Here is a 13,863-nt window from a genome sequence, read left to right on the forward strand (position 1 = left end):
GAAGATGAAGCTCGTGCTTTCGCCACATCCACGCACACACGAGTAAAGAACTGCTAGGAAAGGCAGTTTCATTTATTTATTATAGACATATGACAGTAAAAAGTAAAAAGAGGATAAAGAGGACATTTTACAGTTAAATCTACGAGAGTCATTGATTACAAGTACCGTGTGTACGAAACATGTTTCCCTTCCCAGTGTGCTGGAGACTCTTTGTGTCCTTCAGTTTGCATCCAAACTCAAAAGACATTTTGAGTTTGTCCTCTGTGTGCTATTACAGTTATTATGACATGTTTGTCCAGAATTTATACCAGGAGCTGACCCAGCTCCCATTGGACGTTTAAGTGGGAAAGAAAAAGGTGTATTGCACCACATGGACTTGTAATATGTATTTGTTCTGAGAAACACAGAGTGCTGGCTACTGAGTAATGCATTAATAACTTAATAACTTAACTTAATAACAAAGTCTGTCCTCTTCTGAATAGACTGTGCCAGAGAACAGAAGAACGTATAATGGCAACACAGTTACACACACACACACACACCCTGTGGGCCTTTTTTTTTCGTATGAAGATGGGAAATTCATGTATATCAGCTACAATAATGCTTTAAAGAACCAGTGTGTCAGATAGTGGCATCTAGAGGTGAAGCTGCATTTTTACAACAAACTCAACACATATTGTAAATGTCACACTATTCAAGGCCCAGGCCCAGTGTCCGTCCACACAGACACTCACAGACTTTAAGGTGAGTGGGTTAATTCTCTTCCAATGTGAAACTGTCAGGTGTGTGAGAACACTTCATGGCCACTTCATGTAAGTTGATGGCGTAGAGGTAACATACAAATAGGCAATCTATGATGGAGTGACCAAATGTTGACATCATAAGAGAAATATTATTATTGTTATTACAATATAATTATAATATTCATATTATCATGTAATCAGAGGAATGTATGAATAGAGCTTATTCGTCAACTGTTATTTTACCTTTTACACAATTACGACATTTTTATCAACATTTTCATTTAAAAGTCAGTTTTCAGATCCACTGGAACCATGAATCACAGATATTACACATCCATGGTCTGTATGTGCGTGAGTTTGACAGTTGAAATCTACATAGTTATTGCAGATTATACATTTTAGTCACTGTGCAATATTTGCATTTTTCATTTAAAACATGTCTTATACTCAAATATATCTTGAAAAATGTGTTAAAGTCAAAGAAAGCATGTGATTCGTCTCCATGTGATAAGGTCAGGGTCTATTCTGAGCCACTGTACAAACTTTAACTTTAAGGAGACAACAATGTCATCATAATTACATTCTAAATTCTTCTCACCGGTATTTTAAGAGATGTGTGACTGTGTGTTTCCATTTTTGTTTGCCAGTGGCTTCAGATAAAAAAAAAGATCCTTAACAGAGTGTTGAGGTCATAGGAAGATGGATCCCTTAAAATCAAAGAAAACTGAGATGGAGTCTCACACACACACACACACACACCTTCTCATTGGTGGAGGTTATTGCAGGGCTACAGTCGTTTATCTTGAAACAATATCCAAACAATGTCAAAGTATTTCATACTATGTTGATAATGGCCCTCATGTGATAAGAAGAGAGCGTTATCTGCAGCTGTTATCGGCGTGTGATTACACAAGCATTACACCGAGTGTGCAGATTGTGCAGCCTTTACAACTTTAGACACCGACGCAGTCACAGTGAAGGAAGTTAAATAACAGTGACAGTAACATGAAAAAGACTTTGACACACACACACACACACATTTCACCATGTGTGTTCCTCATGTTGATTGCAGGGTCAAAAGATATGGACTGGCAGATCAATCCCTGTATTGAGTGTCTGAGATAAGACAAGTCAATCAGACGTGATGGTGGACGGGGACAGACTTTGGACCCGCGTCACTGCGTTTTCTTCTGCGTTTTCTTCGCCACTTGCTGCCGAGCCTCCGCTCGTCTCTCTCTATACCTGTGGTCAACATGGTCCACTTTGCCCCCCTGGACGTGCCCCTGCGCAGGAGACTGCAGACAGCCACGGTGCTGCAGTGGGTCTACTCTTTTCTTGGCCTGGGTGAGTTATGAATTCATTCATCTACGTACTTCTGGTATAATACACATCTTACAATACACTTAGTCATCACTTCTTCTTGCTTTTTACAGTGTAAGTGTAAACACGAGCGTTGCGACATGGCCCGAGTAAAGTGCAGTTTCCAGTTTGAACAGTTACTGTGTCATATGTTGAGATCCAGCCACTGATGTGAACAGCACAAGTGACATAACGATCATGGAACTGCAAACCGTTGATAAACCTTCACTGAACAGCTGTGGCTCAATAGTCAGAAGAGTGAGAGATCATCTTCTTACCAGGAGATCAGTGGTGTGATCCCCTGCATGCCAATGTGTCCTCGGCCAGGACACATTACCCAAATTGCTCCTGCTGATTGTGCCAGCAGGTATGAGTGGTGTATGATGTATGAATGCGTGCGACACGTATACAGTAGATGCACCATAAGAACGTGCATGTGTAAACAGCAAGATTCTCTCTCTGGTTTCTGTGACTTCAGAGGACATTACATTGACTTACATTCATTTCCTGGCCTGAACCTCAGCCTAACTTTAAAATATGTCTTCAACTTACAATGTAGTCATTTACGTTATGAGGGACTTGATTTTTGTCCCCAGAAAGGAAGACAGGTCCCCATAATGTGACTGTGTAAACAGATTTAGGACCCCACAACATAAGGAATACTACTTACACACTCAGATACATATAAAGGGGAGGAGACGTTCTTTAAGCCCTTCGGTCGCAGATGCCGTCTTGTGGTTATTGGGCTACAGTCAGCATCAGTGTCTGCCTGTGTCTTCAAGGACAGCCCGTCAGATCCTTAGTGCAGGTGAAATTAGTTTGGGTTTACCACTTGACTTTTTTGTCCCATAACCATCAGGATCTTACTGTGTTGTGTCCAACCTCTGCAGCGATGGCTCATTGCGTGAGGCCTTGCTTGTGCTGCTCAACAATCCTGCCACGTCTTTGTCATAGGAGTTCATGACAGAGTAAATGCCTAATGACATGGCAGCCAGATTTATGCACAGCTTTTTACCTTTTAAGGCTCTTCTTCTGTTCCTTCTTTTTAAGCTTTACTTCCACCAGCACAAAATGTGAATACTTCCCCTGGTTTTAAGATTAAATTAACTGTAGGTGTGAATGTGAGTGTGAATGGGGGTTTGTCTCTGTGTGTTGGTCCTGTCACAGACTGGTGACCTGTTCAAAGTGGAATCTGCCTCTTGACCAATATCAGACTCCAGCTGTCCCCCTTGACCTTCAGTAGATAAGCTGTAGAAAATGAATGAATGAATGGTTCCTCTACTCTGGTATTTGTTTGTTTGTTGTTTGGGAAACAGAGTGGTGACAGAGAGTCTGTATTTATCTAAGGCCCAAGCCTTTATGGAACCCTAAGGTGAATTTGATTTACATGTAGATTCCTTGAATGTTTTTTTTCTCATATCAAGAGCCTTGAGATAATGTAATGTCAGGGGTCTCAAACATCTCACCCGCGGGCCACATGCGGCCCTCCAGTCAATTTCCTGTGGCCCACCACTTAATATTCAAGTTATAATGAGTTATTTCTGTATTTCTTAAATCAACATCATGCATTTTATTTTGAATTATATACTATATATTACACCTTTGAAATTCTGTGAAATATCATCAAATACATTGTTATTGGAATATCAGAATATCCAAAAACGATTGACCATTTTCACTTGATTGTCCCCCTCCTCCTGACCAGACTCAATGCTCAGTGGCCCCCAGGTTATTTAAGTTTGAGACCCCTGATGTATGCTATGAATTGTTGCTATATAAATAAAACAAATTAAATGAATTAATAATTTATGAAATAGGTCCTTCAGCCACAAATGAACCATAGACTTTTAAGGTTAACCAGTGAGTCACTAACTTCACCGTCACCCATTTCATTCCACTAAAACAGAGCAGTCTTCCGTTTTGAACGTGCATACTTACAGATCAGGCCATGGGGTGATCATTCCGAGTATGGATGTAGTTGTGTTTGTAGACGACTGGAGATCCACAAGTTCAAAACTGTTGTAAACAGGTTCATCACAGTGACACATGTCAAAAATGTGCTGGCATCACAAAAGCTCACGATGACCATTTAAGCCTCTGACATCATCACCGTCAGACCTGGGAGGCTGCTGCTGTTGCAGAGCAGAGAATCACGATCTGCTGCATTAACAACACAATAGAAAGGTTTCTTAAAGTCTATAGTCTATAGTTTATAATCCGTCATGTATTCACTTTAAATGTGTGTCTCTTCATCAGCACCCACCTGCATCTTCCTCTTCTTCTACCTGCTGTTCACTCGCTTCTGGCTCATCAGTGTGTTGTACGCCATCTGGTGGTTTTTTGACTACGACACTCCGGCACATGGAGGCCGCAGGGTGCCTGCCTTGTGTGGACTCAAAGTTTGGGATTACATGCGGGATTATTTCCCCATCAAGGTGAGTGACAGCGTTTTGCCAGTGCGTGTATATGGACTAATTAATCAATTATTAATCATCAACTATTTTGATAATTGGTTTGAGTGTTATTTTAATAATTTAAACAAGTTTTCAGCCTCTTAAAAGTTCATCTTTTTGACGTTGTATGGACCAAACAAGTGCTAGATTAATCAAGAATATAATCGACAGATTAATCTATTATGAAAATAATTGTTAGTTGCAGCCCTATAAACAATACAATTATATTATGTGATAACAAAAATGGCATTAAGTGTATTAATCCACATCAGTGCAGCTTCGAGCAGCGTGTGTCTGATCTAATCTCAGATCTCCAGCTTCACAGACCGAGCTGTGGCTCTTATCTCTGTCCTTATGGATGACGCCCCTCTGTTCTCTATAATCATGCACTGCATATGTACATATACAGCTTAATTATAAACCCACTACTGTCTTTGGAATATAAATAGCAGAGGTTTGGTTTGTATGTTAATGTAAACACTGAACCACATTCACGTTCTTTATTTGATGTGAGAACAGTCTCTTGCTGTTCACCACAAACACTGATTTTAAAGAAAGTAAAAAGGGAAATTGTTCTTAAATCTGCATTAAAATACATCATGGCAAACATGTTATGCACTAGAAAAATAAAGGTCTGCCTTTGTTTTAAGAGGATATTACAGCTTACTTTTATTACCAGTAACAAAATTAAACAATAGTTTGTGTTAAATACAAAAGTAAAATCCTCTATCACTGGGTTCTGAGGTATAAATTCAGAGGGAAGACTCATTTTAAGCAAACATTCCTTGGAGGACAGGATTTTTGCTTGAGATAAGCACAAGTTTGTTCAGTTTCGTCCAGTTTTTTTCTTTGTTTTATGGCACATTACAAACTGGAAGTGGCTGTAGATGTATAGACTAGTTTAAAACTTCAAGAACGTCAATGGCAGATTGTCTTTCTTAAAACAAGAAGATTGAAATCAATTTAGGAATATTTGGTTTGATCCTAATTGGGCTGTTTTTGCACAGGATATTTATTTTATATGAATTTAACCAACAAGACATTTTAAACCCAGTTGTTGTTTTTTTAACCCAGTGAATCATACATGTCAGTCTATATGATTAACTTTTAATTATACGTATCAGTTGAAGGTCAGGCTGTGTTACCACAGGTTTACACTTAAATCAATGATCTGCTGTACAAACAGGTTACTGAATTTTTTCCCTCAAAGTTTATTTGGTTCATTGTGTTGGTTTTGGAATTTGTTTGCAAAGAGAGATAAGAGAGGAGTTACTCTTCAGCTATTTGCAGTTGATTTGACCCCAGATTTTACAGTTCACACTTCCCCCCTTGTAGCGTGCTGTGTCCCTCTTGTGGTCATACGTCGGTAGTTCAATTTTACCTGCAAGCATTATGGGGGGGGGGACAACAGCTATTTTTTTCTGAAACATGGAAGAAAACGTCTCTCCTGGTTTTATATTTGGTTAATGTTTGCTTGTATAACGTCCCTCAAATAAAAATGACTTTTTGTTCTGTTGTCTCCTCGTTTCCCCGTTTTACTGTGTAATTCTTCCTCGTGTGTGTACCTTGTTAAGTTTGACTTCCTGTGCCTCCTTCCTTGTTGTTGATTGTAAGCCCCGCCCTAATGTGATTCACCTGTGTCTGATTATCCCTGCTGCCTCACGACTGGGAGTAGTGTCTGCACTCTACACTTGTTCGTTTTGTTTCAGTCTTTTGTTCTTTATATACCTGCATTTGTGTCAGTTCTTCTTATTTTTTGTTACCTTTTGTGTGTGTGTCTCTTTTTTTCCCCTCTTCACTGTAGTTGTAATCCTCCGTCATACTAAAAAGATACATTTTGCACTATAATATCGAGGTTTTTTCTTTATTTTGAACTAAATACTGTAAGTACTTTTATTTTTGAAATTCTACAATCCAATTTGACTTTATGTGTAAAGCACAATTAAACAACCACAGTGCTAAAAGACAGAATAAATAAATAAAAGACACAAAAGCTCACACAAGGCAATAAAATAAATTGCAATTATTGCAATATCATATATATGTATATATGTATATATATATATATATATATGTATATATATATATATATACACACATATATATATATATACATATATATATATACATATAAATAAAGCTCATATCTCTGACCCTTACTGAACAGTTGCTTTTTCCCAAAGCGTTCTGAGACCTCCTGACCAGACTGGGACACCCAGTGACCTCCAGTGGATTTAAATTTATGCTCTAATGTCTAAATACAAGTTCAATCTTCTCCAAAATGGAAACTCCTCTCATGTATTTAGTTCAAAGTGAGTATTTTCCAGCATCATCTGACTGCATGCCCCATTAAGGCTCAAACAAAGAGTCAATGCAAAAAGGCTAAAGAGGCACAGTGTGTTTGAGGGAACCTGATTCGTTTCATTGGTCTCTTCCCACCATCACCAGCTGATGTGTGTTCACATGGTTTTTGAGTGAAGGACATATTTACATGATGATGATGATGTTAGTTCATATGAAAGTGAAGCTCTCATGGAACACACGTGTGACCGCATTTTTAATGAGGTGGATCAGGAGAGTGGTGATTGGCTGATGTTTGACTCTGGTTTCAGCAAATCACTGAATCACTTTCAGGGAAATATCAGAAAACGGCAAATACAGAGTGAGTCAGATCAGTGAGCACTGACGGTGTTGTTGTGTTTAGATGTGGGATTATTCAAAGATCACACATGAGACGTGTGAACATATACATGAGAATTATTAAGCACATAACAAAAAAAACACAAATTAAAATTTAAAAGAGTATATGTTTTGGGCATTTGTGCCATTTTCATCACACCTGTAAAGAAACCTTGAGAACTTCACACACTCCTGTTGTTAAGGCAGCAAGAAAACTTTGCTTTATAAGTTAAAGCGTAGCATATGATATTGGGAACGTATGATTTATACACATGAATGGGGACAGTAGTGAGATAGAAGCGGAAAAACCAAACTCCAGACTTCAGGATGGATCACATGTTGCCGTTTCGTGCGTCTGCAGACCGCAGGCAGACGGACACACTGCACATGTGGTATCATTTCCTGGTGATGAATTATAGTTAGATTTAGACGTGAAAATGACCTGCTTGATTAGGGCTAAGAAAAGGTCAATGGTTTTCTACCATTATTCATCCCTGTAAAAAATTGATTTTATCATGTTTGGTCTTGAACTAGTATCAAAATATAATCTTCTGCTTTCGTGTGCTTTATCAAGCTGCTGAGTGGGTTTTTGTGAGCAGTGAAAATCCACAGATGGAACTTTTTGTGGACACGTCTTTGTGTTTTCAGTCCAATCCACACCACAATTCTGATTATTGACTAAATCAACATAGTGTGAAGTCATTTGACAGTAGTTTGAACGTGAGAGACATTTGTTTATGTTTAAAATATCAAGTAGAATCAAGTAATGCATTATTCCTGAACCTACACACATTAACATTTTACAACTTAGTGGACTCCTGCACTCTGAAATGTATGTTTAAAATAATAAATGACGTCCTGCCAAAGAGAATACAGACAGAAGAAATGGAATTACAGATAACAGATATCAAGAAGAACTGTATATCTATATATAAGCTGCACAGAGGAATTTAAATGATGTACTTCACTTTTCAAACTTAATTTTTTTGGACTATTAATACATATATGAAGACAGAGGGATGTTTTGTATGGAGATAAATCTATTTTCTTGTTTTGATAATAAGAGTTATCAAAAGCCTTCACCTTTTCAGTCTATTTCTTGATGTCATTTATAATAATGTGTGTTTAAAATGTGTCAACACAAACGTATCTGTATTCACTTGTGGCCGAAATAAACAAATTAAATAAAAAAGTAACTAAATTAAAAAGAAAATCTCGACGTGGACGAACACAAACAAGAACTAACTTGCTCCTCAGACCTTTGGTCCAGCAAACTTTATTGATCCCAGTTGAAGTTGTTGGCAGGGACACCAGCAGCAGTATACATGGTGTTGTGTTGACCCCCTCATGATAACTCAGCGATTGGTCACTAATGGGCATGTCTTTTTGCTTATAAACAACTTCGGTCCTCAAGAGACGAGCGCACGCGCCAATGATTAACTTTGTGACCCGATGTCACGGGAACACAACAACAACACACAGCAGCCATGGGAACATCTGATGTTAGTGGATAATCACTAAAAACACAACAACTTTTTTTGTATTATTTTACTTTTCCCGCATTTGATAAGCATCGAGAGAACCTCGTCTTTATCAGAAATAAGAAAGAGACACAAATGTGCTGTTTTAAAGCTGCAGATTCACCCGTGACAAGATTAAAAAACAGGAGCCTAAAAGTGACGCGACCTTGAAATACTGACCTCTGTTGATTTTCACTAGAGGGCATAATGCTCTCTGTAAACTGACTGAGACCAGACTCTTTACTCCTGACACAGCAGTGAACTATAGTGCCTCTTACTATCTCTCTGCTCTGAACGGCAGAGGCTTACAAACAGATACTGTATCTCAGCTGCCATTTACAGTCGCTGTTCAAGGAACATGATTTCTGACAAACATCACCTTTTATCTTATCTTTTATTGCTTACATTGTTTGTAACGTACATTGTTTGTAACGTACATTGTTTGCTTGCTTTTGTTTCTCTCATGTTAGCTTTTGCCTTTGCATTTCTCTCATTTCTACAAGGTTTTCTCCTTTTCTGCAAAGAAAAAACATTGTTTACGTTTCGTGCCGTTTCCTGGACATGGCCTTAGTGCGTGACTTTTAAATAAGTTCTGAAAGTGCATCAGCTCCGCACAACTCTCTCTGTCTTTCTCCGTAAGTGAGATGGCAAGACGACTGCCAACAGATGTTTCTCCTCTTAAAATCCTGATGATTCATTTTTCGCACATACCATGACCTGGATGACTGAGAACCTTCACAGACATTCACATCAGATTAGTCTTTGAGTTCTCAAGCTTGTAATCGTGAAACAAATTTGATTGTGAGCTAGTTAAACTCTTTTCCCTAAAGTAAAACGGATTAATATGTATACACACACCTGAAAAGTGACCAGTATTGTTAAGTCTTTTTCTTAATAATCTTAATTTGAAAAGTAATTTTAACTCATTTTCTTTAGAGGGCCATACTAACATACATAAAGGAAGCAAAGAACCTCCAATTACTCCTTAATTCTAATTGAATCCATCCTCAACACAGCATTCATATCTGAGATAAAACCAGAATAAAAGCTGTGTAAGTTTCAGATAAGCAGTGATAGACACTTAACTTTAGTTATTTGTAATCTAAATGATCTCAAACAGGGGTCATTTTGTTGTCCTTTAAGGACGCCAGTGGCTGGATCGATGGGCTGGATGTCGGCCATGTGATCTCTACTGAGAAACGAGTGTGCTTAGTTACTTTTTTCCTGACAGTGGGGCAGCTGTCCATGTTTTTTGACAGTGCTCTGAGGCCACAGATGGGGGGAGAGCAAGGGAGGAGTGAGGTCAAAGACAATATTGAAAGTGGCATGTTGTGCACGTGTTTGAGTCAGCTGGGCCGACACACGATCGGCTCTTTCAGGAGGATGTGTAATAAAGTGTTAAAAACTGATCATATTTAGATGGAGAAATGAATCTTTCCCTTTTTACCCTCAGCTGGTGAAGACAGTTGACTTGGATCCAAGGCAGAACTACGTCTTAGGCTTCCATCCTCATGGTATCCTGGTGGCGGGAGCGTTTACCAACTTCTGCACTTACGCCACAGGGTTCAATCAGCTGTTTCCTGGCCTCACCAGCTACCTGCTCATGTTGCCCCTTTGGTTCAGAGCCCCGTTCTTCAGAGACTACATCATGTGTGCAGGTTTGGACACTTACAGGGACCAGATGCAGCTTTTAGCCACTACAGTATAGACTGTATATCAAAATAGATGTAGTCTTCCATTTTGAAATGTGAAAACTAGAACATAGGAGTAGCCGTTTGCCACCAGGGCCTGAATCTGCTGGTTACAAAATCATCTAGTGAATGGGGAAATGAGTCTATTCTCACTTTATTTATAGCATCAGTAAACATTTTCCTGGGGAATTAAATGGTCTGTATTTATATTACACTTTTCTAGTCCTTATGACCACTTTTCAAACCTGCTTTACACTTTGCCATTCACCCATTCACTCACGCTTTCATACAACATACACGGGAATCAAACCCAGAACTTGTGCCATGGGAATAATACACAACTCCTTATATGGACATCCTGGGGAGTGTGTGTTTATAAGTCACAAATTCAGGCTTTAAAAAATTTGTTTTTTTTGTCTTATGTGTTGTTGAGTCAAAGTTATGATTCATTTTATATCACATTTTTAGTAGTGATGTAAAATCAATAGATAGTTGTGTAGGAGTCACAAAATATACCGTTTTTATTTTCGTTTATAAAAACGAACCGAGTGAACTTTGAACTGAGACATATTTCCAAATTTCACAAATGAACCCTTTAACACCGAGCGTATCGCAGGCGTTACTTTGCATTACTGCAAAGTTTGTGCCATCGGAAAACAAATTCAATGTTTTTTTGAAAGCTGAAACAAAATTAGCACGGCCCATATGAGCGTACGCTGGAGTGATAGTTCCTCCAGTAGATGCCTGGTGATGTCCGGGAATGTCTGCTTGTCTAAAACGGACATGGCGCTGGTCAAATTTGAATCTCAAGGCTTCAATCAAATTTTTTATACACAGTCTGTGGCCGCCACATGCAGTGCTAATGTATTGAGCTGATTGAGAAGATTTGTCCATCATCAGACTTGCTTTGATTGTTGCATACCACTTCAGTCACCCCTTGATTTTCTGCTCAAACACCTCAGGTCTGATTCCGTCAGACAAAGAAAGCGCCAGCTATCCACTCCGCCAAAGGGGAGGAGGGAACGCTGTCGTCATAGCCGTTGGTGGAGCACCGGAGGCTCTTGATGCACATCCTGGGAGTTATAAGGTGATGCTGGCCAGCAAGAAAGGCTTCATCAAGATGGCCATGGAAAATGGGTAAGAGCTAAAAAACAAAAAAAAGCCTGGATGAAACGAGGAACGTTTTCTGTTCATAAATAAATCTCTGAGGAATTCTGTCAGTCTGTAAATTTCACGTTTCCCGAGGCTTGGGCTTCGTGGCCTCTTGAAAACAGGGACTCATTCAAGTTCTTCACATGGAATTTCCTGGGAAAGCACAAAGTACATTTATAAGAAAATGTAGAACACCAGCATCATTGGATCGTTTGGAAACGGTTGGGAGCTAATCAGTTATCAATGACATGACGTTGCAGGGCTCATCTGGTGCCAGTGTTCTCCTTTGGGGAGAATGAAGTGTTTGATCAGGTGGAAAACCCACGAGGAACCTGGCTCCGGTGGATACAGGAGCGGCTACAAAGACTCATGGGCGTCTCCCTGCCGCTCTTCCACGCACGTGGCATTTTCCAGTACTCCTTTGGTCTCATGCCCTACAGGAGACCCATCAATACAGTCGGTGAGTCGGGTCAAAAATTCAATGTAAACACAATTTTAGGTTGCTGCTAATTTTATTTTTAGCTTCTATGGGATCTATTTCCACGATTGTTTTGTGTATTGTGAACAATTCTTCAGATAAATCCGACCTCCAACAGGATTATATTGCGATCATAACGTCCATTCTGACTCCATTCTGTGTTTTCCATTTCATTCACAGTGGGAAGGCCGATCAGGGTGGAGAGGAACAAAAAGCCAACGTCCGAGGAGCTCGACATGATGCACCAGCTCTATATGGAAGAACTCAGTAATCTGTTTGAGGAGCACAAATGCAACTATGGAGTGGACAAGGACACTCACCTGGTCTTTGTCTAAACTGGACTGAGGATGGAGGCGACATATTTATTTCTGAAGCTCCTCTGCTGGAAATGTTCAGAAAATGGTCCATTTTGATTTAACGTCAGTGTTTGATCGTAAAATTGTCGGAATGATTCCACTCATTTCACTCAGGCTGCTGTTGTGTGTGTGTGTGTGTGTGTGTGTGGACAAAAGGGACAAAAGGGACAAACGAATGACACAAGTCAAATTTTCCTCACTTCTCCCAGTTATTGCATCTCTCTTGGGGTCTTCTTTTTTCCCTTTTGCAAGATCCAAATACAGTTATAGGCTGAATTTGTGTAACATCATGAAAATAAAATACTACATATTGTGTATGTGTATGTGTGTAAATATATATATACAGTATAGAGATATATATACACACACACATATGACTTAGATTCCATACAGTAGTACTGCAAAAAGGCAATCAAAGGGATATTTAGGAGATACATTTGAGAATACTAATTCTCATTTAACTCTGTAACCTTTGTAGGAAAGTGAATAAATCCCAATCCCACTGATGTTTATTTTACGGTGTATTGAGTCCAAGCCTTTAAAATATGGAAATGACATTAAATCTTTTCATTTATATATGACAAATGTGTGTCTGCTGCACATGAATGGAGTTTGACGATGTGGATCAAGCTCATTAATTGTTTTACTGGTTTTATATCCCTCCGTCTGGTTTTGGATCTGGTTCCCAAATTATAAGACTGTCTGTGAACTTTGGCAGACACTATTGGCAGAATTATTATTTTTTGCAATAAAAGATGGCAAGCTCTGATATTTCACCATGAAATGAATTGGACAATGCCCTGATCCTTTCAACATATTCTGGATAAGACTGTCGGCGAGTGCGTGATCAGGGAAATGCTGACTAATGGAAACACGAGTGATGCAAAGGTGACAAAGTAGGACACATATTCCATGAAAGCATTAAAACCATGATGGTGGGTTCACAATTATCTTTTAATCGATCATAAACGTGATGCACCAGGCTTTGTATTTCACTTTCTGAGTGTAACAATTCACATGTCATCCTGAGATCTGCTGTTAGGAAGCAGATTTCTCTGAGTTGGACATTTGTGAGGTCACTTTCGCAAAATTATTATCTTCTTTTTGAAGAAAGGGGTCCAAAAGTACAAAAGAACCAAAGATCTACGCAAAGTTGTAGACAGCATGAACATTATTAATTAATTAATTATTAAAACAGCCTCTCTTGGTGTGTCATCCCTGTCTATCTTCAAGTAGCAATTGAAGGCCCAGCTCTTCCAAGAGCATCTTCTGTCCTAGCACTAACCTTTCCCCCCATCCCTGCACGATCTCCTTCTGCACTCACACTAATTATAAATCTACAAATCTAATTATAAATAAAATGATATAAAATAAAAAAACCTAAACTAAACTAAACTTATCAGCATCAGTGATAAACAGCAGCCGCGTGTCA

At 39.0% G+C, this 13,863-nt stretch overlaps 1 protein-coding gene across 1 annotated transcript; it reads left to right on the forward strand.

Annotated features, from left to right (window-relative positions):
• Window positions 1–1,888: 1,888 nt before the first annotated feature.
• mogat2 (monoacylglycerol O-acyltransferase 2) lies at window positions 1,889–12,744 on the forward strand (the record flags this gene model as incomplete). The annotated part of the gene is made up of 6 exons (XM_044042299.1): window positions 1,889–2,087; window positions 4,359–4,537; window positions 10,208–10,412; window positions 11,408–11,582; window positions 11,858–12,057; window positions 12,256–12,744. Coding segments are annotated over 6 exons (1,113 nt in total), but the record flags the coding sequence as incomplete, so codon positions are not given.
• Between the last annotated feature and the right edge of the window lie 1,119 nt (window positions 12,745–13,863).

The sequence above is a fragment of the Solea senegalensis genome, linkage group LG13, assembly GCF_019176455.1.
Source record: "Solea senegalensis isolate Sse05_10M linkage group LG13, IFAPA_SoseM_1, whole genome shotgun sequence".
In the NCBI taxonomy this organism is placed as follows: Eukaryota; Metazoa; Chordata; class Actinopteri; order Pleuronectiformes; family Soleidae; genus Solea; species Solea senegalensis.